Source organism: Saccoglossus kowalevskii, chromosome 10 (genome assembly GCF_978046115.1).
Source record: "Saccoglossus kowalevskii chromosome 10, keSacKowa6.1, whole genome shotgun sequence".
Lineage (NCBI taxonomy): Eukaryota > Metazoa > Hemichordata > Enteropneusta > Harrimaniidae > Saccoglossus > Saccoglossus kowalevskii.
Window position 1 is genome coordinate 13323219 of NC_140650.1, and position 24227 is coordinate 13347445.

The following is a 24227-nucleotide window of genomic DNA, read 5'->3' on the forward strand; positions in this document are numbered from 1 at the left end:
TAGTGTAAATACATCGTCTTGGACAATAACAAGCATGTTTAAAGTAAGTAGAATGACGGGTGACAACCACCATTGCAGTGATATTCAGAATAATGACTGGAGACTTGAGAATTTCATTTTACCTGTGTCATGCCCTGATACATGAATGTGAGTTTACTCGCTGTTCTCACAAGTAAATCTTTGACTTTACTTCGATACAGACACCTGACAGTTTCTCTGATATCACCAGATAAGGAACGCAATTTCTGGGCCACCCTTTCCAAATCCTCCTGCAATATAATAATAATAATAAATTTATTAGCAGGAGATTCATCATGTGTCATTGTTGGTTATTAAAATTGCATTAATTCCTAAGGATCTTGTGACAATCATGTGAAGTATTGATGACGATCTGAATTTGGGTGAATTACAGGAAGTATGTACTGAGCTGGAATGTAAGTAATGGGAGAGAAAACAACGAGGGATGGACCAATTCACAAAATCACAACAAAAATTTCCTGAATCTAACAGAGTTTAGATTTACAGATTCTAGCAACTGCATTTTAGATCAGGAAATGAAAGATTTGTAACCCAATTGTGTTATTTAAAACAGCACTAATTTTGTTAAATGGTTGCATATAATAATAGCTAGACCTGTATGCAAACAAGGCTGGTGATACCAAATATGTTTGGGAGAAAATGGTATAAATCAACTGATGATGGGACAAAGTTCTCATATTTCTATTTTATTTCTCACTATGAATTAGCATATACTGTAGAATACTTTATTTTAGCTGGAAATAATTTTCACTGAAAAGACTTTTTAGGTGTTTTGTATGGAATTTATTTTCACTTATTTTTGACAAATTGAATGTAAAATATAGAAAAAAAGGTATATTCGCTGGATTTTATTCTCACTGAACCATTCCTGAAGCAAAAATAGTGAAAATTAATTCTGAACGAAAATAAAATATTTTACAGTATCTACCCGCAGTTTACCTTTTCCGTGGATCTAAGCGGCTCATTGCCAATACACATATCAACCAACATTACAATACTATTAAGCTCATAGTAGTCGGCATCATTGGTGGGTTTACATATCTGTAAAATCTGTAACAGGTCATTCACCTGTAAAATATGCATAGTAGAAAAACTGATTAGAACACAATGATGAATGTGATGCAAGTATATGACACATAAAACAATAAGACATGCATTGGACAGATGAAAAGCATGTACATGTATGCTAACCACCAGAGTGAAAACAAACTTCCAAATTGAATGAATTAAGTTGTTTATTCTGCAACTTTGAATGTGTGAAATCCCAATGAACTTGTTTATTAAATAAATTTATAGGAAAAATAAATGGTGTGTTTTACTGGCAAATCTGTAAAACATTAAAACCTTCCCCCTTCGCAAACATTTCTATTTTCAGTCACAGGATATTCAACTTTTATTTAAAACGCAATTCTTTGTTGTATTGCATTGTAATAGAATTTGATTAAAACACCAATTAAACGCAACTTTATATAGGAACACGTTGTAATCGAGTTCATACCGCAACTATATTAAAAGTTAATCCAAAGTGTGTCGTTACAATGACGGTAAGACGTGTATGTGTAAGTGATAAAGGGTACATATAAAACAAATCTTACCTTCAGACTGGTTTTGACAGAAATTTGGTTTATGTTATTATTACTTGACAGTAATTTACTCAACATAGAATAACTGTAAAAAATAATGCATTATAAGAAAAAAATAACATTACTCAAATGCAAGATATGTTTTGAACTTGAATCATAAAACATTATTTATACTAACAAATAATCTGTCTTTTGTTTTTCATTGCGATTTTTACTCGTTAGGCTTAGATGGAGGTGCTTTTTTAGCATTATGAGAATCATTTCAAGAAATGCATGATGGGAACCATAAGTATATGGGGTCACAAAACTCACCTTAACCGTCGTTTGAGGTACCTCCCCCGCTGTGTATTCGTTGGTAGTATTTGTACTATATACACCATATTATGATGGTGATTAGTTATCAGTGGCAAACACTGACAGATTTCAAATGTCTGAGTCAGGAAACAAGCAGCAAACATTAGTGAAAATAAATGATCAATTCTGTGCGAGATGCAATGATAAACGCAACTGTGAGGTGTGATAACATGCCTAAATGAGACACTAACTGTAAAGTTGTACAATATGCCTAACTTTGAGGTATTATAACATACCTAACTACGAAAAGTAATACAAGATAAATGTCTAACTACCTGATGAACTCCATGCTCTGTAGATAAAATAACCTGCGTAACTGTGAAATGCCTTACCTAACTGTGAAATGCCTATCAGGTGAAATAACCTGCCTAACTTTGCAATGCCTGTCAGGTGAAATAACCTGCCTAACTGTAAAATGCCTGTCAGGTGAAATAACCTGCCTAACTGTAAAATGCCAGGTGAAATAACTTGCCTAATTGTAAAATGCCTGTCAGGTGAAATAACCTGCCTAACTGTAAAATGCCTGTCAGGTGAAATAACTTGCCTAACTGTAAAATGTCGGTCAGGTGAAATAACTTGCCTAACTGTAAAATGCCATGTGAAATAATTTGCCTAACTGTAAAATACCTGTCAGGTGAAATAACCTGCCTAACTGTAAAATGCCTGTCAGGTGAAATAACCTGCCTAACTGTAAAATGCCTATTTAAACTGTCACCACTGACCTTATCTGTCCAATCTTCAGGTCTAAAACATTCCAGTAACACTGCTATACACATCTGAAAATCTACTTGTACAGCCAAACTGAAATAAACAATATGGTTAAAATAAAGTCAACTTTATACTGGCCTCAGCTGAGGTTAATACTACAAATTACTGTCCCGGATTGACAAGTTTATTTCCACTAATAAGGACATATGACAATTGTCTTCTGGAGATGACAATTGTTGTTTTTATTGTTGTTACAATACCCATAGAAGTAGAATGTCATCAGAAAATGACTACAACATGGTACACCAATGCTAAAGATTATTATGCTTCTAAAAAAAACTTCTGTCATTAAAATTGTGCTTTAAATTTGATATTTAATGAAATATTGAATATTTCTTTTATTTTTTCAAAAAAGCTAAAAAAAAAAAAAAAAAAAATTGTGTGTGCAAAGCCCAGATACAAAACGTTTTGTTTTTCTCTTTTTCTGGGCCTGGATTTGTACCTTTATTCAAAAATGTGGATCAAAGCCTGAAGCCAATAAGGAAATTAAATTCATTTGGTCCAAAATTAATAAAAATATTGCATTTATTGACAATCATGTGATCAAGAATTGACCAATCAACAACTGTGTTATATGTGAGATACTTACTATCTTAGTTGTGTTTCCAAGGCAACTTTAGAGATCAAACACACTAATGTGACAATCTCTTGATCAGTGTAACCTGGCAGTCTACAAATAAAACATAAAATTAAAATTTATATCTGATAAAACGATATCATTTATGACAACCATAATTCAGAAAATATCATGGTACAAGTCACAGATGGTACGTTTCCCAGAGCAATATACAACAGAAGATTGAAGACAATTTTACTGCATAAGAAAGATATGCTGTAAAACAGTACATTTTTGCCACTACAATATTTTATATCATGATGACTTATAATTGGGCATTCCAGCAGACGAAATTTCATAAAAGTCACTGTGACTTCATATCATAAGGACCCTCGTAAACACTAATTTGAGGGCTTTGCTTTTAGGTGGACAATTTCCCCCCAAGATAAACATAGTAATCCTCAATACTGGTTCATATCTCATTGTTCATATCATTGTAGTTACAGTGCTCGCTGTTTCTACCTCATAGCTAACTGATTTCTTTGTAGCTGCAGTCACACTGCTTCTACCTACATTTACTAATTCTAACAATATCATTTGAGGGCTAGTATAGTTTTTTGAACTATGTCGTTTTACATGCTTTTATTTCAGTTATTTATTTCTCTTTGTGTTTATTCTACTGTTTTCATGTCTGGGTGCTCACCGTGTCACCATGCAGTGTGTATCGCCTATTGTTATGTTTGATTTTTTCTTTTTCTAGTGTAGTGCAGCTTAGGTGGGACACGGTGAGCGTCCCTTATGCCAATAAAATATTTTAAACTCTAACTTGAGTGTTTGTGTGGTAAACACTAATTTCATTGATTTGCAAACATGATTGAATGAAATAAGTTGTTGTTTATGATTTGCAAAATTAAATCTTACTGTGGTGATATATTTTAGGAGTTAGCGATGGTTGTAGTAGCCTGTATATTCTGTATTTTCTCCATCAACAGCACATGTATTTATGTTGCTATGTGATAAATATCCAGATTGAAATCCTGTAAAAGCAAATACAAAGAAACCAACTTACTTTCTCTTCAGCATTTTAGTAGCAACTGCATGCGTTAACATTTTTATGACATTGATGAGGTTCCGTGATGGAAATAAACTCATTTTACAAATGTGGGGTGATTGTCTCTCCTGGCTCTGACTATTTTCATTCTCTTTGTCATTACTGAACCTAGAAACAGAACATGGTTTGAGATGAAAGCTCTGTGATGTGAGATATTCACAATTACCAAACAATCCCACTCAGACTGTCCATACAGCTGTTATAGAAATCACCTAAGGTTACGGCTCCATTGCATCAGCAGCTTTCTTATAAGGCACACTATAATTGGTTGACATATTCTGGATAACCATCTGATCAAATGTAATAGAGGCAATGTACCAGAATTAAATTCAAAGAGAGTCTCACGTAAATTGGAAATTGCATTATGATTTGTCTTTTCCAGACACTTCCCGAAAACACACAGAAGCATAGAAATTATGTATTAGTCTAATCACTCGTCTATTTAGGAATTCAGTCATCTTTACAGTCATCTTTACAGTCATCTTTACACATGATAATGATGATTTCCGATTACATCAAGTTAGGGTTTAATCAAATGAAAAACGATGGTGACTGGTGACAGTCATAATTGCACAGTACACATTTTTTACTAAAAGGGCACAACTAACATCAGAAAAAAATAAACCAGAAATACATACTAAATACATATAAAATTCTGAAATGCAAAATTACTCCAAACACAAGTACTTTTGCTTTCACCACACAATAAACATCTTGCCTACCTTATATCATCATCAGTTATTTTAACACAGGCTTGCACAAACTGAGCAGAAAACAAGGTATTCACAGAAGTTCCTGAAATGGATGGGAAAACAAATGAGAAACCTATGCGTATCACCAGAGGGCAGTGTTACCTGAGCTGTGTTGACATTTTAAAAGTTAGAAATATTACAACATGAGAACACTTGATACTGAAACCTTATACAGTAATTTTCACTGCTACAAAGTTTCCTGTTTTCAGGATTTTACAGCATTGGTGAAGAAAAAATTTCCGAAACAAAACATGTCTTAAAATCCCAAAGAAATTTGTTCACTTAGCAGTGCTACAAGATTTCGCTATTTTCACCAACTCTTGGAATTGAAACAAACAAACAAACAAATAAATAAACAAACAAACTGTACCTACCATAGTTACACATTACCCTCAGAATATCCTTCATTTTTGGAATCCACAATTGGGTGATATTGAGTCTATTTGACATATTGATGTACAATGACCACATGATTTGAAAAATGCGATCGGATATTTGTTGAGATGGATGAATAGACACTGTATAATAAAGAAAAGTATATGCAAATTAGTATGTGAATATAATGTTTGCCCATAAAGTATGGAGTTTGTGTTGTCTCCAGTGTGTTAATAGAATCGCAGTTTAAAGTTGTACTGAAACCTGTTACTAAATTACTAAAAAACGGGAGTACCGGTATCAGTGTTCTCCACAATCCAAATTAGCTGGTGGGCGGCCTAATTAGCATAAATTTGAATATTAATTTGCATATCATTTACATACAGCATTCTAGCATTTATGTCATGAACCTGCAATACACACTAAGTTATTTACTATTCTCTTTTTAATTTAATTGAAACATGTTACAATTTTTTGAAATACAAACAGATTGGTCAATATCAATATTTATGAAATGCAAAAAGTTTGAAATCGGTGATTTATACGTTCGCAAATTATTCTGCGTTCATGAAATGCAATTAGAGTAACAAAGAGCAAGTACAAAACATAATTGAGTTATAATGTAAAAAATGTCCCCAAAGCCAAAACGGACGATTTGTCAAAACAAAACCCATAACATTTTTATTTGTGGCATCAGTACTCACCCGTGCCGACGGACGGTAAGATGCATTTACGCATGTACGGTCACGATACGTTGCGTTGCGTTTTCACACGTTGTTTTGGAATTCAAGAAAAAATGCTAGCAATCGGCAAAATAAAAGAATCTGCTATGTTCTCAAAAGATTAGACATAAAAAATGGATAAATTGAAAAAAGTACGTGGAAAAGATAACTAAAATATTAATCAATTACAAATACTCGCGGTAAGCTAATCCGGCAGCCATGTTTGATGTTTATTACTGCTTTCCGAATTCAGTACACGAACACCCAAAATGCGCTGTTCCCCTATGCAACTTACGGTAGATACTAAATCGTTACAGCGCCAACAGCTGTGGGTGGCCGACGGTCGTTGAATGGGGTAGGCCAAAAGGTCACCAGTTTGCCTTCTCCATGCTGTTTTCACGATGAAAATCGAGCGAACGTTGTAAATACGGCTAGAATTTTAATTTTTGTTCGAGTTTACATGCAATATGCTAATATATTCGTTTATTTTCTGTGCATATACATTTCGTTCGTATTTACTTCTTTCTTTCGTGATCGGAAGACAATTATTAAAAATACAGCTGTAAATTGAAACCACTGTAGTTGCGTATTCTTGTGAGCAATAAGTGGCAACAATGTCAGGCGACAATGAATTCAGGCGATTGACACATTGCCATGAATACACTTGATAACTGCTTGCAGACTTCCAGTGGTCATTGTTTATGTCTGGACTCTTGAAACAATAGCAAAATAAAGGGTTGGGCAACTACTCTTTTGTTTAGGCTTGGGAAGAACAATGCAAGCTTTTTACAAATAATTTCAGCTGGATGTACGTTGGTGGGTGGGTGTTGAGAGTTACTAGGCGGCCGTAAAACTTGATGGGCCTAAAACCCCTTGTGGAGAACACTGCGGTATACATATTAGATGTAATGATGATAACTTACTAAGATCAAATAACCAGAGTAATATGGAATCAGGACAAGGTTTATAACAGTACACAGCCTCTAGAGTGCCCCCAAGGACTATCTCAAGCTGATCACCTATAAAAATAAATAGAAAATAAATCATGTTATAATGTCAGAAAGAGTAACAAATTGTACAACAGCTGTACATGGTAGTAAATGGCAGTAAACAGGGATGGATCCAGGTACATGCCAACTTCTACCTGTGCAGTAGTTAGATCAGAAAGTACCAAAATACATGTAGTATAAATTTCACCAGAAAATACTAAAATGGTATGAATTTCACCAGAAATTAATTATTTCCATAATGCAACACAATATCAGTTTGGTTGACAGTCAATAACGACATTAGGTAATTAAAAAATATGTACGTATAACAAATCTCTTTGTTAAGGGGTAGTTTGGGGGCTGATCTTAATCACTGAGCATAATAATCACTTTGGTTTTTAATGTTAGTCCCAGTTTTAACACTAGCAAAGTGAGGGTAGGTAGGAACAAAGTTTAAATGTTACATGAAGAGATTATCCACTGCCCTCTAATGAACAGAGTATGGTGTACATGTACAAGGGAAATACAGATATGAGAAGTGAATACAAAAAAACTACACCCACCAGGTGATGCAGAGGACAGAAGTTTTTCTAGAGTATTCTGACTGACGGTGAAACCACAATCTTGTAAGGTCAGGTTATCAGGAAAACTAAAAATCTAGGAAAAACAAAAAACAGTAAATTAATTAATTGCAGTAAATGGCAAACACAATACCCCTGAACCAATTTCTGATATCATAGGTTTATGTAATTATGAGTTACAAGGTACAAATAATTATGCAAATTATATGCAAATACCGTTACGTTTTGTAACATGACAGACATTAAAATGTAAATTGATTGAATTCAGTTTTAAATAAAAACACATCAAATTTACAGATGTACATTGATCACACAAGCCAGATGATATCTAACACTATTCTCACCAAAAGACATCATTCTGCAAACACTAGGCTTTGCACTCTATTCTGTTCGCTCACACTCATAAACCCAAAGGTATAAGTCAGGATGCAGTCTAAATTAAAAAACCACCTATAAACGCTAATCTAAATTCCAACAATGGAAATATTGAATGTAGGTACCATACACAGTACATAAATTACCTGTCCAATTAGTTGATTTTCAAACACAGTTTCTCCCGGGTGCACATCTGCAATAGGATCTCTGTGCAGAGAAAACTAAAGGAAGACAAGAACAAAGTGAGTATTGATATGATTATATCTCATATCCATGACAGCCAATCAGGTTTGTGCATATGTGAGTCAGTAAATACAGAGGGCAACAAACTTTAAGCAAAATATCAATTGATTTTTGTGTGTAAGAACATCTTTTTACACTATTTGACAATTTTACTGTTTTACAACAGAACTTTTGTTGTAGAGTTTTGTTACATATAGATTTAATAGAGTGAGTGGGTGGGTGGATTAGTAAAGGAAGCAGGTAGATTATGAAAATATATGTATGTGGGTCCCACAGGTGGGAATAGGTGTAAGTGGGAGTTAAGATGAACCAACTGTGTGGTGACACTGTAGTAGAAGTGAGAAAAGCTGGTTGTGGATGTAAATTGATGAGACTGATGGGGAGCCATGACAGAAAGTGGGTAATAGGAGTAAATGAGTAATGAGAATAAGAGGGTAACAGAATTGAATAGAGTGGGTTAGGAATGGGTGATCAGTGTAAGTGGGTAACGGAATTAAATAGAGTGGGTGAGAAATAGGTGATCAGAGTAAGTGGGTAATGGAATTGAATAGAGTGGGTGAGGAATGGGTGATCAGAGTAAGAGGGTAATAGAATTGAATAGAGTGGGTGAGGAATGGGTGATCAGAGTATGTGGGTAATGGAATTGAATAGAGTGGGTGAGAAATGGGTGATCAGAGTAAGTGGGTAGAGTGGGTGAGGAATGGGTGATCAGAGTAAGAGGGTAATGGAATTGAATAGAGTGGGTGAGGAATGGGTGATCAGAGTAAGTGGGTAATGGAATTGAATAGAGTGGGTGAGGAATGGGTGATCAAAGTGGGTAATGGAATTGAATAGAGTGGGTGAGGAATGGGTGATCAAAGTGGGTAATGGAATTGAATAGAGTGGGTGAGGAATGGGTGATGGGAGTAAGCGGGTAATGGAATTGAATAGAGTGGGTGAGGAATGGGTGATCAGAGTATGTGGGTAATGGAATTGAATAGAGTGGGTGAGGAATGGGTGATGGGAGTAAGTGGGTAATGGAATTGAATAGAGTGGGTGAGGAATGGGTGATCAGAGTAAGTGGGTAATGGAATTGAATAGAGTGGGTGAGGAATGGGTGATGGGAGTAAGCAGGTTATGGAATTGAATAGAGTGGGTGAGGAATGGGTGATCAGAGTAAGTGGGTAATGGAATTGAATAGAGTGGGTGAGGAATGGGTGATCAAAGTGGGTAATGGAATTGAATAGAGTGGGTGAGGAATGGGTGATGGGAGTAAGCGGGTAATGGAATTGAATAGAGTGGGTGAGGAATGGGTGATGGGAGTAAGCCGGTAATGGAATTGAATAGAGTGGGTGAGGAATGGGTGATCAGAGTATGTGGGTAATGGAATTGAATAGAGTGGGTGAGGAATGGGTGATGGGAGTAAGTGGGTAATGGAATTGAATAGAGTGGGTGAGGAATGGGTGATCAGAGTAAGTGGGTAATGGAATTGAATAGAGTGGGTGAGGAATGGGTGATCAGAGTAAGTGGGTAATGGAATTGAATAGAGTGGGTGAGGAATGGGTGATCAAAGTGGGTAATGGAATTGAATAGAGTGGGTGAGGAATGGGTGATGGGAGTAAGCCGGTAATGGAATTGAATAGAGTGGGTGAGGAATGGGTGATCAGAGTAAGTGGGTAATGGAATTGAATAGAGTGGGTGAGGAATGGGTGATCAAAGTGGGTAATGGAATTGAATAGAGTGGGTGAGGAATGGGTGATGGGAGTAAGCCGGTAATGGAATTGAATAGAGTGGGTGAGGAATGGGTGATCAGAGTAAGTGGGTAATGGAATTGAATAGAGTGGGTGAGGAATGGGTGATGGGAGTAAGCAGGTTATGGAATTGAATAGAGTGGGTGAGGAATGGGTGATCAGAGTAAGTGGGTAATGGAATTGAATAGAGTGGGTGAGGAATGGGTGATGGGAGTAAGTGGGTAATGGAATTGAATAGAGTGGGTGAGGAATGGGTGATCAGAGTAAGTGGGTAATGGAATTGAATAGAGTGGGTGAGGAATGGGTGATGGGAGTAAGCGGGTTATGGAATTGAATAGAGTGGGTGAGGAATGGGTGATCAGAGTAAGTGGGTAATGGAATTGAATAGAGTGGGTGAGGAATGGGTGATCAGAGTAAGTGGGTAATGGAATGAAATTGAATAGAGTGGGTGAGGAATGGGTGATCAGAGTAAGTGGGTAATGGAATTGAATAGAGTGGGTGAGGAATGGGTGATCAGAGTATGTGGGTAATGGAATTGAATAGAGTGGGTGAAGAATGGGTGATGGGAGTACCGTTAAAGTCCTAATATAAACCGCATACATAATAGTAACCGCACCCCCAATTCCAGCTTCGGGGTTAAAGAGTTCTTAACAAAAATTGAAAACTTGAAAAGTACCTATTACTAACCGCACCCCCAATTCAACAAGACCGTGACTGACTTCATTGTTTCAACCAGCTGTTCCAAAACGGCATTGTTCCTAATCCTATTCATTTGTTTCGACAACATGCCTAAAAATATTCACACCTATTTATTGTTCAGCGGTGATAAGATGTCAGACAGGCAATGAAACTGCTTTTGTTCTGGCGGCGACCTCTGTCAATACTCTTTCTGAATACGTCTGTGTTTCGTGAGTTTTAGACAATGAGCTTTTATCACCGTAAAAGTGTTAAACTGAGCATTGAAGAATAATTTATCTTTCGAAAACAAATAATTTCTTGATTTATAAAAAAAAAAATCATGCCGTTTTCCCATGGAAATCAAAGGCAAAAGATCGCACTACATTATCGGTAAATCTCTTCCGTGTTACGTTCACCATGAGGTCGCTGAACTGTCATTAACATATTTAAATGAGCTATGTAATTTAGACACGTGGGCACCATCCAGCATTTTGATTGGTTAATTAGCGACTTGACCTATCTGGTCAATAATACGTCACGTGAGCATTCAAAAGCATGGCGGATATCGTATCGGCTGTTTACATGTGACTGAAATCATTCGCTTACGGGGAAACTAAGTTGAATTTTACTTGCATTTTATAACAATTCAACGAATTTATTTTTCGTGCGTTATTGTAATCACTACTAAATAATAATCACCAATATCAACACTTCGAAAACAAGTAAGTTATTCACTTGTGACCAGCAGCATGGCCGGATCGAGCTACCGTTATGTGATCATTTGCTACTAAGCAGTGCATTCGTGTTTTTATTTAAAACTTCTGTTAGAATATACTTTTCGTTACCAAGAAAATTAAAAAAATAAATGCATATTACATTAAAAATACTGAGTATTTTTTGTATCATGTAAATTTTTTTTTTGATTGACTAATTTTTCAACATTTCGTAACGCCTATTTTAGAACCAAAATAAGGCCTTTCACTCTTCCCCGACGCCTATTCAAGAGATTGTATGGTGTATTGTTTGTTTTGTGCATGTGTTGTGGACAAAAAATGACCATGCCCATTTAGTGATTGCAGTATGTACGTAATAGAAACCGCACCCCGAACTTGAGCTTTTGATCCCAATTTTTAAATTGATACATTGTAATATAAACCGCGGTTTATAATAGGACTTTAACGGTAAGCGGGTAATGGAATTGAATAGAGTGGGTGAGGAATGGGTGATCAGAGTAAGTGGGTAATGGGATGAGTGGTTAACGGGAGTGAGTGGATAACAGAAGTAATGAGAGTAAGTAGATAACGGAAGCGAGTGAGTGATGGAAGTTGGTAATAGGAGTGAATGGGAGACAGGAGTGAGTGGGATCTCAAGATGAGAGTGGGTAATGAAAATAAGTTGGTGGGAGTGAGAGGGTGGGTAATGGGAGTAAGAGGGTAATGGAGGTGAGGTGAGTGAGTGGGTGGGTGGGTAGGTGGGTGGTTGTTGTTTGAGTAATGGGAGTATCAAAGTGCGTTATGGGAGTAAGTAGGGGATGAATTAAGTAATGAAAGAAATTACCTTTTCAAGATTTTCTTTATGTTCTGGTAAGAGATCTTTATTAACATCATTTCTGTCTTCTTCATTTTCTCCATCACTGTCAACTAATTTAGCGAAACCACCCTCATTTATTCTTTGCTTCAATGAGGCCTGCATTGCTTCCAGTTCACAGTCTGTTTGCTCCTAGAAAGAAACAGTGATATGACCTATCATCAAGTCATGTAAAACTGTTTGTCTTAGTTTTTCATACAAGCAGCCTGTCGGCTGAGAATTCTCTACTGTTAGCAATGCACATTTCAATTGTAGAACAGAAGATTACATTAGAAAATAAACAATATGTATAATATCAAAGCAATCACACTTGCACTTTTCAACAAGAAGTCAAAAATATCACTTTTTACCAAAAATGACAAAAATATTCAGCAAAATTAGAGAATTAAAGATATCATTACAAAATGAACAAATCTGAGAGAGGTCTACCTGTAGTACCTATATATGTAATATCAAAGCAATTGGACTTGCAGTTTTTAACAAGAAGTCGAAAATATCACATTTTACCAAAAATGACAAAAATATTGAAGAGAATTGAAGATATGATCATGAAATGAACAAATCTGAGAGAGGTCTACCCAAGGTACATATACACCAAGTATCAAAGCATTCGGGCTTGTAGTTTTCAAGAAGAAGTCGAAAAAGTAAAACATTGACACGAACGACGGACAATCACTTATATGATAAGCTCCGCTCGACAAAGTCGACAACGGAGCTAAAAATGAAATAATTTATATATCTACATTCATATACACTTAATAAAGCCTGCAATAGAACTAAAATGTTTGGAAGCATCATTCTTTAGATCAAAGAAAGCTTAGAAAGCATTCCCATGCGCTGAAACACTATTGGAGGCATATTAAAAATTAATTCAAAATTTAAGATTAGCCTTTCATGAAGCAACAAGAAGCTTGCTATTTTTCTTGTTGCTATGCACAACATAATAAATGTGATCCACATTATCAAATTTTATATACTTACTCAAAATAAATTGTTGTACATCTGTGGTTTGCAGTCTGATTTATTCCAGATCACCTGATTTTTTGAGATATCTAAACTGGCTAATAATATTTAGATAATCACATCTGTAGATTACCCCTAAGCATCTAGGAACCAAATTTCAATAAAATGTGATGATTATGCATATTATGCAAATTAGACAATTAGTATACTCAAATTTCAATCTAAAACTAATCAGATCTTTAGCATTGTCCCCAGGCTCTTATATCAAGTTTCATTGAAATGTAATACATGTAGTTGGTTTTTGAGATTTAGGTAGAAAATTTGTTATTTATTATGCAAATTAGGTAATTATTATGTATTTAAACCAAAAACTAATTAGGTTGTATTTATGTATCAAGATTAATTGAAATAAAATGATTAGTACTTGAGATATTTATGGGAAAGGTGGAAAATGACCAATTATTAATATATGCAAACCACATAATTAATATGTACAAATTTTAAACAGTTGAACTCTGGTGACCTTGCCCTTTGTTATATAATATAATTCCCTTTATCATAGTTTGTTTCAATATAAATATGCATTGTCATAATGAACCAACCAACAGTGGGGAATCAGTCTACCGAATGTCATTTAAAGATGTAAATATTTTACAAAACATTGGTGCCTTATTTGTTTAATTATTTTAAGGGACATGATTTCCAGCTTTATTCAAAGTAATTCAGATATTTTAGTATGAAAACAAATGCCTCATCGCAAAAAAAAAGTGCTGCATTTAGACGTGAATAGATTCACAAAACATGCAAGATAACAGAAAATCTTAAGTGGCTTTTGTCCAAATATTTTGTACAGGTGTCTGTCAAAAATTAATGCTTTACTGAGACAAATATGAACTGCCTCATTGTGTGACTACTGTATTATATGAAAGTAAAAAAAAAACACCCTTTATGAATAGCTATCATGTTGCAAGCTCTGCTTTGTATGCAAATCAACTTAAATAGTTAGTTGGTGTCCAGTGGAGGGAGAAGTCAACAGTACTGTTGCCTCCTGACAATCTACATCTTCAAACACTGCAATCTTTGAAGTGCGTTTTTAAACCAGTATTATAAAAACTATCATTCTGTTCCAATAGCTGAAACATATTCCTGTGAGTTTTCATTTGTCGAATGAACTGTTTGTCAAATACAGAATACATATTTTAGAACAATTTTCTTTTTAAAATGTGGATGAAATGTTTTGCTTTTTATGTATTTTTTATGTATTGTTTTTGATTTGATAACTTTGAACTAAACAGATTTTCTATTAGCTTCAGATCTTGATCAAAGTTTGGCATCCAGTTCATAGGAGTGGAGTGCTTATATTGATTTTCTGACATCTTGTTTTCTGTAAAGATTTTATTGGTAGGTTTGCAAATGTGTATGAGTTGGTTTTGAAACCCAGTATGGGATTCTGAGATTTGCTTCATTGAACATTGAACACATACAACAATGCATATTTCCACTGACATCAGTGACCTTTGATGTGTATCACCAGTGATCAGTCAAGTAGAAACAGTCAAAATATTTTATCAGATTTTCTCAATTTTTGCATGATATTTTTATACAGGACATCTGTTGTTCAAACTCAGGGAAGACTTTATACTGATGAATAAGGTGACCAAGTTTGATGAAGTTTGGAATAGAATTAGTAAAGTTATTATGCACACAATAACAATTATTAACGATGACGACGACGACGACGACGACGACAACGACAACGACAACGACAACGACAACAATGCCGGACAAAATTTGTCCCTTAATATACCTTTCCCTTCCATCTTTGATGGTACGGGCAAGGTAAAAACTGATCAGGTCTGCTCAATGTCACAGACCATCTAAGTACCAAGATTCATTTAAATATGATTTGCATTTGAGATAGATGAAAATATATCAATTATTATGCAAAATAGGTAATTAAAATTTTAACCCCAAACTGAAAATCAGATATACATGTAAATACCCTCTGATCACAGCAATGTTCATCAAGGTATAACGATCTCAAAGTGGGATTGTGTTTACTTACTCTGATATGTTTCTCAGCAAGAATAGTGTCCAGTGTGTGTTTGAATTCAAATCTCTCACCAGCTGATACAAAGTCAGATGTACTTGGTTGAGTGCAATGGTCTGTCACCTCCTCCTTGAAAAGAAAAACTGTATCATACACATGTATGTATTTGCTCTAACAGAAGTGCATCTTTCTGACAAACAATAATAAAATCAAAGAAAGCTTAGAAAGAACTCCCATGTGCTGAGAGTATTGGAGACACATTAAATATAATTCGAAATTACTTAGCTGAAAACTAATTATGCAAATCAGAAAATTAATATGACCAGATTTGAGTGTAAAACTAATGAGGTCTGCGCAATGTAACAGAAAATCTATGTCTCCAAGTTTAATTGAAATGTGATTAGAACCAAAAAATTATGAATTATTATGCTTATTAGGGAATTAATATGAACAGATTTTTATCCCAAACTAATTAGGTTTGTACATTGTCCTAGAGCATCTTTGTACTAAGTTTCATTGAAATGGAATAATTAGTACCGTGAAAACTCCAAAATTTCGACCCTCTAAAAATTCGGCCGCCTATTTATTTGCCGGGTTTCGGTGTTTTATTTACCTCCAAATTTTCGACTCCACTAAAAATTGCCGACTCATTCTTATTTGAAAATTGCGACCAGTTTTAGTTTTCCCCCAAACGAAAAAAAAACCGATGTGAGCGTTCAAACGGGACCTTCCTCAAAGGCATGAATCCGGGTTTCTGATTGACTGAGAGATTTTTATTTTATTGGTAACGAAAATATATTCTAAATAAACGAAGTTTCAAATAAAAACGAACACAAAAATCTCGGCATGCTGCGTTTCTGAATTGTTGATTATTACTGTACTCAGTAGTGATTATAATAATGTACACAAAATAAATTTGTTGAATGGTTATGAAATACAAATAAAAGTCAACTTAGTTTCATCGTAAGCGAATGATTCCGGTCTCGTATAAACGTTTGATGCTGTAGGATATCCGCGATGTTCTCTTAGGTCAAATAGGTCAAATCGCTAATTGACCAATCAAAAAGCTGTTAATGTTATTGAACGCAATGCGGAAGAGATTGATGTTGTAGTACGATATTTTGGCTTGGATTTTGATGCGAAAACGGCATGATTTTTTTTAAATAAAAAAATTAGTTGTTTTTAAAAAATAAACTGGTCATCTGAAGAATAATTTAACATTGTTCACAGTGATAACAGCTCATTCTCGAAAGGAAGCTTACCCGCTCACGCTAGTCACGATAAAAATCATACACGTGTACTCTTGAATAGACAGATGTCAATGACTACGGTAAAACTTAGACTCTATTTTAGCCGGCAGGATTGATTGAAATGTTCGAAAAATGACGCCAAAATACACCTTAAAAGTCCCATTTTATTTTCTTAAATCCCATTTTATTTTTTAATCCAAGGGCGAATTTACGGCAGAATTTGGTCCCTCAAATAAGGGACACGTGAGCTTTGATTCTAACCGGATACATTGCACTGGGTCGGGGAGATCGTTTGCTAAACTTCCATGTATCTTTTGTCCAATGGGTACCTGTACTTCGAACATTCGCAAGTTTTTCTAGGTAGTGCGAGACAGCTTTGTCTTTTGACCTATTAGTTTTGTGCTGACCTCTTCTCCGCGTCTTGATGTTTTGTTTTGCTTGTCATAATACTCACTGATTGATGACTTTGTTTAGATTTTGAGTTACAACTCGGCCACGACCTTTGCTTTTACCGTGAAACATGAGGAAGTTTACGTCAATTGACGGACATTGCATTTTTTAAAAACTAATGAAGCACACTGTCTATCATCCCCATTTTTTTTTGCTGATTTCTATTCTGAAAAATTCGACCGTCCGAAAATGCACCTTAATTTTGACTCTAAAAACACGTCAAATTTCTAACACCAATTATTCAAAACTGGTCGAAATTTTGGAGTTTTTACGGTACTTTAGATATCAGTGTGAAAGCTTAAAATTGGTTAATTATGCAAATTAGGTAATTAATATGTACAGATTTTAACCCACAATTATTCAGGTCTGTCTAGTGTCCTACAGCATCCATGTACATTCATTGATATGTGATGTATAGTACCTGAGATATCAGTGTGAAAGTTGGTTAATTATGCAAATTAGGTGATTAATATGCACAAATATTTACCGGAAACTAATTGGGTCTGCATAATTCTAGATTCATTGAAATGTGATGATTAGTACTTTAGATATCAGTAGAAAAGCTGAAAATTAATTATGCAAATTAGGTAATTAATATGCACAATTATTTACCCTGAAACTAATCAGGTCTCTGCATAGTCCTAAAGGATCTATGTACCAAGTTTCATTGAAATGCGATGATTAGTACTTGAGATACCCGTGGAAAAGCTGGAAATTAACTAATTATGCAAATTAGGTGATTAATAAGCACAAATATTTATCGAAAACAATCAATCTCTGCATAGTCCTTGAGTATGTAAGTACCAAGTTTCATTGAAATGTAATGCTAACTACTTATATCAAATGCTGAAAATTAATTAATTATGCAAATTAGGTAATTAATATGTACTGATATTACCATAAAAACTATCAGGTCTGTGCAGTGTCCTATGACATCTATGTACCAAGTTTCATTGAAATGTGATGATTAGTACTTGAGATATCAGTGGAAAAACCGAAAATTGACTAATCATTATGCAAATTAGGTAATTAGTATCCACGGATTATTACCAAAAACTAATCAAAACCTAGCATTAGTTCAGAGCATCTATGTACCAAGTTTCATCAAAATCCAATGAGTGGTTGTTTAGATATCAGTGGAACAGTCATGGAACCACTAAAAAATAGCTAATTATCATGCAGATTAGGTAATTAATATGCACGGATTTTTACCAAAAATTAATCAAATCTGCGCATATGTTCAGAGCATCTATGTACCAAGTTTCATCAAAATCCAATGAGTGGTTCTTTAGATATCAGTGGAACAGTCATAGAACAGCTAAAAATTAGCTAATTATCATGCAAATTAGGTAATTAACGAGCATGGATTTTTACCAAAACCTAATCAAATCTGCGCATTGGCCCAGAGCATCTATGCACGAAGTTTCATCGAAAACCGATGTATGGTTCTTGAGATAGCAGTGGAACAGTCGGACACACATACACACACACACACACACACACACACACACATACACATACACACACATACACACATACAGACACACTAACTGCAAAGACTCCCATTTTGTGCTTCGCACATGGGAGTCAAAAAAACAATAATATTACAATCACAGTATACTTGATCATCAAATTTTGATCACAGAGACATCTCTTTTGTTTACACAAGTTATAGCAACTGATGTTCTTGCTGAGGTATGATATTAAAATAGATTTGAAAAGCAAAATACCACATGATTCGCACTGAAAAGTACATGTACTAGGAAATCATTGGTGGGTTGACATGTGGTACCAGAATGATCTGTAGAGGTCCGCACTAAGCAGGTCATGTCAGCTGCACTTATTTTGGCAGCATTTAGTGTACACATGTTTTCACTGAAAAATTACAGCACTAAAACCAAATGTAAATTTTGAAACGCAATACATTAATAGAAATGAGATTATGTGCCAGGCAACCAAAATATTATTGTAATCCCTAGTTTACATGTCTACACTTTCTGTACAGATCATATTTCAGGGGAAAAAAAGACTAGAAATTGTCAATTAGCTCAATTTGTGGCTTTAAATCCAACGATATAATGACAGTTCGTTAAAAAACACTAAAACAGCAGCAAGTGTGTACACCAATAAAATATGAGTGAAACAATGGAACTAGTATTTCCATGGTGAAACCAACCAACCATGAACAGAATATTTTTTTTAATATACCCAGAAATAAAATATCCAAAACCTGTTCTCACCAACGCGCGCACACACACACACACACACACACACACACACCAAAAAACTGACCCAACTCTCAGATACCAAACCTACTGGGCTTTCAATGCCAGTCGTATTCAATCTATTCAAATGTACTTACAGAGGTGTTTCTATGGTTAAAATAAGTCACATATTTAATGATTCATTTTACAACATTTTTTTGGTTTATAGAGACATCTATAGGAGATGTACTTCTGACAAATACTATACTGTTATTAGATGTGATGTTTCATATATTGAAAAAACTGCAGGAAATTTATATGCACTGATAACAATGGGAGCAGTATAATCACACATACCTCTTCTTCTGGTAATGTTGGTGTACCTGGTGGCTTGCGAGAACTGAAAAAAAAAAACATGTACGTTTGATTATAGAAAAAGGCGTAGTATGATAGTGACAACATCCACAACAAATAAACCATTCCACTTGTACCAAGCCTGAAAATCTAATCTTAATCCACCCCTTCTGTTCACAGATTAACAGATTACAATAAACCAAAACCATTGTAAAATTGATTATTATTTAGCAGACTTGCACTGTTTAGAGATTTATTCTAAAGAAAATTCGGGGGCTGAGAAATTGATTTTTTTTAATTATAAATCTGACAAATAAACAAAAGTAAATCATACAGCTTCCTACTTGCTGCATCTGCATAATTTAGGGTTATAATAATCCCCTGTGCACAATATTATAGTAAGAACAACTACGGCCACAGTACAGTTTTTAATACGGGTTAACAGATGTTGGGTACAATAATTAATAACATAGCGAAAATACAACAGTCTTGTCCCAAGTAAAGCTATTCATATGCAGGAAATATACATTTGTAACAAGTCATTGAAAATGACACAGTCCCCGTTAAATTTTTGAAAGTTCTCTTTGTGCTCGTCATATTAAAGCGGAGGGGTTGTCGCAAGCGTGTCCTTGAAACTTGAGTTCCAAGTGGCGTATTCAACAGATTGTTTATTTACATCAAAACACATGTTCCGTGTAGTAGTAATATGACCAAAAATAAGAACAGCCATTATTCGGCCATCTTTGATCTGATTATGAAACACACTGATATGTATGATGTATGTGTCAAATACAAATGAAAATGGTACATTAATTGTGGAAATATAGTAGTAAGGCCAAAAAGTCAGATGGCTGTCAATCGGCCATCCTTGACCAGATTTTGAAACAAATTGTCATGGACATGCATCCTAACATGTATAAAGTACATGTATGTGCCAAATTTGAATGAAAACTGACAGCACATCCAAGATACCACATAAAAAATAAAAAACAAGATGCCTGCCAGTCGACCATCTTTGATCCAATTGCGAAATAAATCGTCATGGACATGTATCCTAACATGTATAATCTATGTACCAAGTTTGAATGAAAACTGACAAAGCATGTCCAAAATACAAAATTTTCAAAGAACAAGATGGCTGCAAGTCGGCCATTTTGAATTGAATCGCTAAACCACTGCATGTGCATATGTCCCACATAAGGTACTAGGCACATGCAAAGAATGAACGGAATCGGTCCACAGGATTCTGAAATATGACTCTGGACAGACTGACACACGGACGGACGGAAACACGGATGGATGGACACACGAACGGACGGACGGACGGACGAACGGACAGACTCAGGAACTCACGGACGGTCGGGGACATGTATCCTAACATGTATGATCTATGTACTAAATTTGAATGAAAACTGACAAAGCATGTCCAGAATACTACATTTTCAAAAAACAAGATGGCTGCCAGTCGGCCATTTTGAATCGAATCGCTAAACCACTGCATGTGCATATGTCCCACATAAAGTACTAGGCACTTGCAAAGAATGAACAGAATCGGTCCAAGGGAATCTGAGATATGACTCCGAACGGACGCAGACCGAATTATAAGTCCCCGTTTTCGGACTTCGTCGGCTAGGACTGACCAGCTTTAGTAAAGGTGCAACGTCTAGAGTTGACAAGAAGTACTAAGCGTTGTTAGCAACTGTTAGAAAATTCTGATGAATACTAATAACTGTAAAATGTGTTAGAATCAGCGACTTCTATTAAAATGGTACAATGCAACAGAGGGGATGCGGCTTCTATTAGAGCATCTACACACATCAATTATCTCAATTATTCAAAAAGAGACTTCTATGAGGGATGCGGCTTCTAATGCAGATTTTACGGTATTATTTATTTTTTTATAAAATAAAGCTTTAACATTTTTTGTACTTTCAAGTTTTCATTCCTACTTCTTTGAATGTCTGCGAACAATCTTTTGGGTTTGTAGAACACCTATGGTTAATGTATCCCAATCAAAAATCAGTTGGTATGGCAACAATTCTGAAATTCAATTAAAAATATCATCACAAAATGAACAAATCTGAGAGAGGTCCACATGTACCGTTGTATAATATCAAATCAATCAGATTTGTGGTTTTCAACAAGAAGTCAATATCACTTTTTACCAAAAATATTTATCTAAATTATTAAAGATATTAGCACAAAATGAACAAAACTAAGAGAGGTCCACCCAGATACATATACACCAAGAGAAGTACTAATTATTGTTAAGAACTGTTAGAAAATTTCGATGAATACTTTTTATTTTTATAAAATTAAACTTTATAAAATTAACATGGATCCCTATGAAAGTTGTTTGAAAAATTGCCCTTGTTTTTTTCCCAAAAATATATTTAGTGTCTTGACATGCACTAATCATAAATTATTAGACATTTTTGAAAAAAAAAATTTCATTCCTATTTCTTTGAATGCCTGATTAATGTATCCCAATCAAAAATTAGTTGGTATGGCAACAATTGCTGAAATTCAATTTAAGATATCATCATGAAATGAACAAATCTCTGAGGTCCACATGTAGTACTTATATGTATAATACCAAATCAATCAGATTTAGGGTTGTGAAAATTGACCTTTACTAAAAAGACTATACATATAGTTAGAACATCCCCGACACAGAAATCTTCACCACTCCATCCCAACTGAACATGTTATATTAAGCTTACAATTGCAACAGATGTGATATTCTTTTATTTATACATGTTGTGCACTTTGACTAAAATAACATCATACACAGGACTGTAATTTTATCCAGCATGATGAACAAACAAATACTGTATTATTCGTTCATTTCTGAGCCCTCAATCACTGCTTATTCTCATGCTCATTCACTGACTTCCCACTAAGCAATTTAAAACATTAAACAAATAAGAGTAAAGTGACACATATCATAGATATGTAACAGCAGAAAAAGTCACATAAAACAGCAAGCAAAGCACTCAAAACAAGCACTGACAATTGTTCAGTCCCCCCTTCTGTGTGAATTTCGTCACTAGAAGTGATCCAGGATCGAGTGTGGGTATACATTGGCCTAAATAGCACTGTAAAGGAATTTGTTGTTGCTGGCAATGTATTGTAATAGGCCGAGCATATTTGGTTGAATGAAAAATGTCATGTGCAACCAAAATCCAGTACGTTGAATCATCGAGTTTCAACAAAATCATGCAAGCCAATCAAAGTAAGCTGAGAAAGTATTGGAGGCATATATAAAACTAATTCAAAATTATCCTTTCAAACAAGAAGTTTGGCGACTAATATTAGTCTGCTATTTATTTGAGACGACAACCTGAAAATAATGTGATATACAGTAGTTTATAATACAGAGAATAAATATGATTGTATATCTGGTTTATTCCAGAGCACCTATACCACAAGTTCAATTTAAATTGTCTAATAAAAAATAGTTAATCAATATGCAAAGTTTTCAACATGAAACTAATCACGGATTACCCCGGAGCATCTATCCATGTATCCGTCAGTATGCTCAAATTTTAAACCCCAAAAAATCAGGTCTTTAGCATTTTGATCAGGCACTATAAAGTCTTATTGAATTGCAATAATTGGTTTTTGAGATATAAGTGAAAAATTGGTTAATTAGTATGCAAATTTGCATGCATTTCAACCTTAAACTCTCTGTGCATTGCCCTGGGCTCCTAAGTACCAAGTTTTATTATAATATTATGATTAAATTTTAAACAAGCAGCCTCTTGGCTGAGATAGCTCCGCTCTTAGCAATGCACAATTCAATTATTAAAGAATTGAAGAAATCTGAGAGAGGTTCACCTGTAGTACTGTAAAATCTGTATAATAAGCCGCATCCCATTTTTTTTGGAACAATTGAGAACCAAAAAAATCACAATTTCTTGAACAAATGAACAAATCTGATGGAGGTAATAGTAATCAACTATTGTATTTTGATACTTGTTTGTATTAGTACAACGAGTAATGAAAATATCACTTTTTACCAAAAAATATTCATCAAAATTAGAGAACTAAAGATATCATCATCACAAAATGAACAAATCTAAGGCAGGTAATAGTAATCAACTATTGTATTTTGATATTTATTTGTATTTGCACAACAGGTAATGACATGATTTTCAAGAGAAAATACATATGCAAACTTAAAGGAGTAGTGAATGTAAGTTTAGCTCAATGTCATTGATATAGGAGTAGACAATTAGAAACTACACTGGCAGAAAAACTGAAAATATTTTATTTTACATATTTTTTTTTTTAGATTTATACCGGTATATATATTTATTTTTTGTTGATGATCCGTGCAATTTGTTCAGCATGATTTATTTCCTCTGCAAATATTTGCTTTCCATTCCGCCTTTGTTCCCCAAGTATTTGTTATGGTTTAGAGGCTTCTTCAATAACTCGCAAATACTGGGCATACATTACATTGCATGAGGGTTGACTATTATGAACTCAGGGGGGAGTATAAAACTAC

General features: G+C 34.7%; 1 protein-coding gene across 1 annotated transcript in view; it reads right to left on the bottom strand.

The window, feature by feature from the left end:
* LOC100370605 (uncharacterized) overlaps window positions 1-24227 on the bottom strand; it is a 64864-nt gene that overhangs the window by 3064 nt on the left and 37573 nt on the right. Inside the window, exons 5-19 of the mRNA XM_085504268.1 lie at window positions 19718-19760; window positions 15472-15585; window positions 12414-12575; window positions 8352-8426; window positions 7813-7906; window positions 7184-7279; window positions 5538-5681; window positions 5134-5206; window positions 4370-4519; window positions 3334-3414; window positions 2699-2777; window positions 1935-2053; window positions 1635-1707; window positions 979-1107; window positions 123-269 (exon numbers count right to left, since the gene is read on the bottom strand). Coding sequence (XP_085360394.1) covers window positions 123-269; window positions 979-1107; window positions 1635-1707; window positions 1935-2053; window positions 2699-2777; window positions 3334-3414; window positions 4370-4519; window positions 5134-5206; window positions 5538-5681; window positions 7184-7279; window positions 7813-7906; window positions 8352-8426; window positions 12414-12575; window positions 15472-15585; window positions 19718-19760 — 1579 coding nt within the window. The remainder of the gene's footprint in view (window positions 1-122; window positions 270-978; window positions 1108-1634; window positions 1708-1934; window positions 2054-2698; window positions 2778-3333; window positions 3415-4369; window positions 4520-5133; window positions 5207-5537; window positions 5682-7183; window positions 7280-7812; window positions 7907-8351; window positions 8427-12413; window positions 12576-15471; window positions 15586-19717; window positions 19761-24227) is intronic.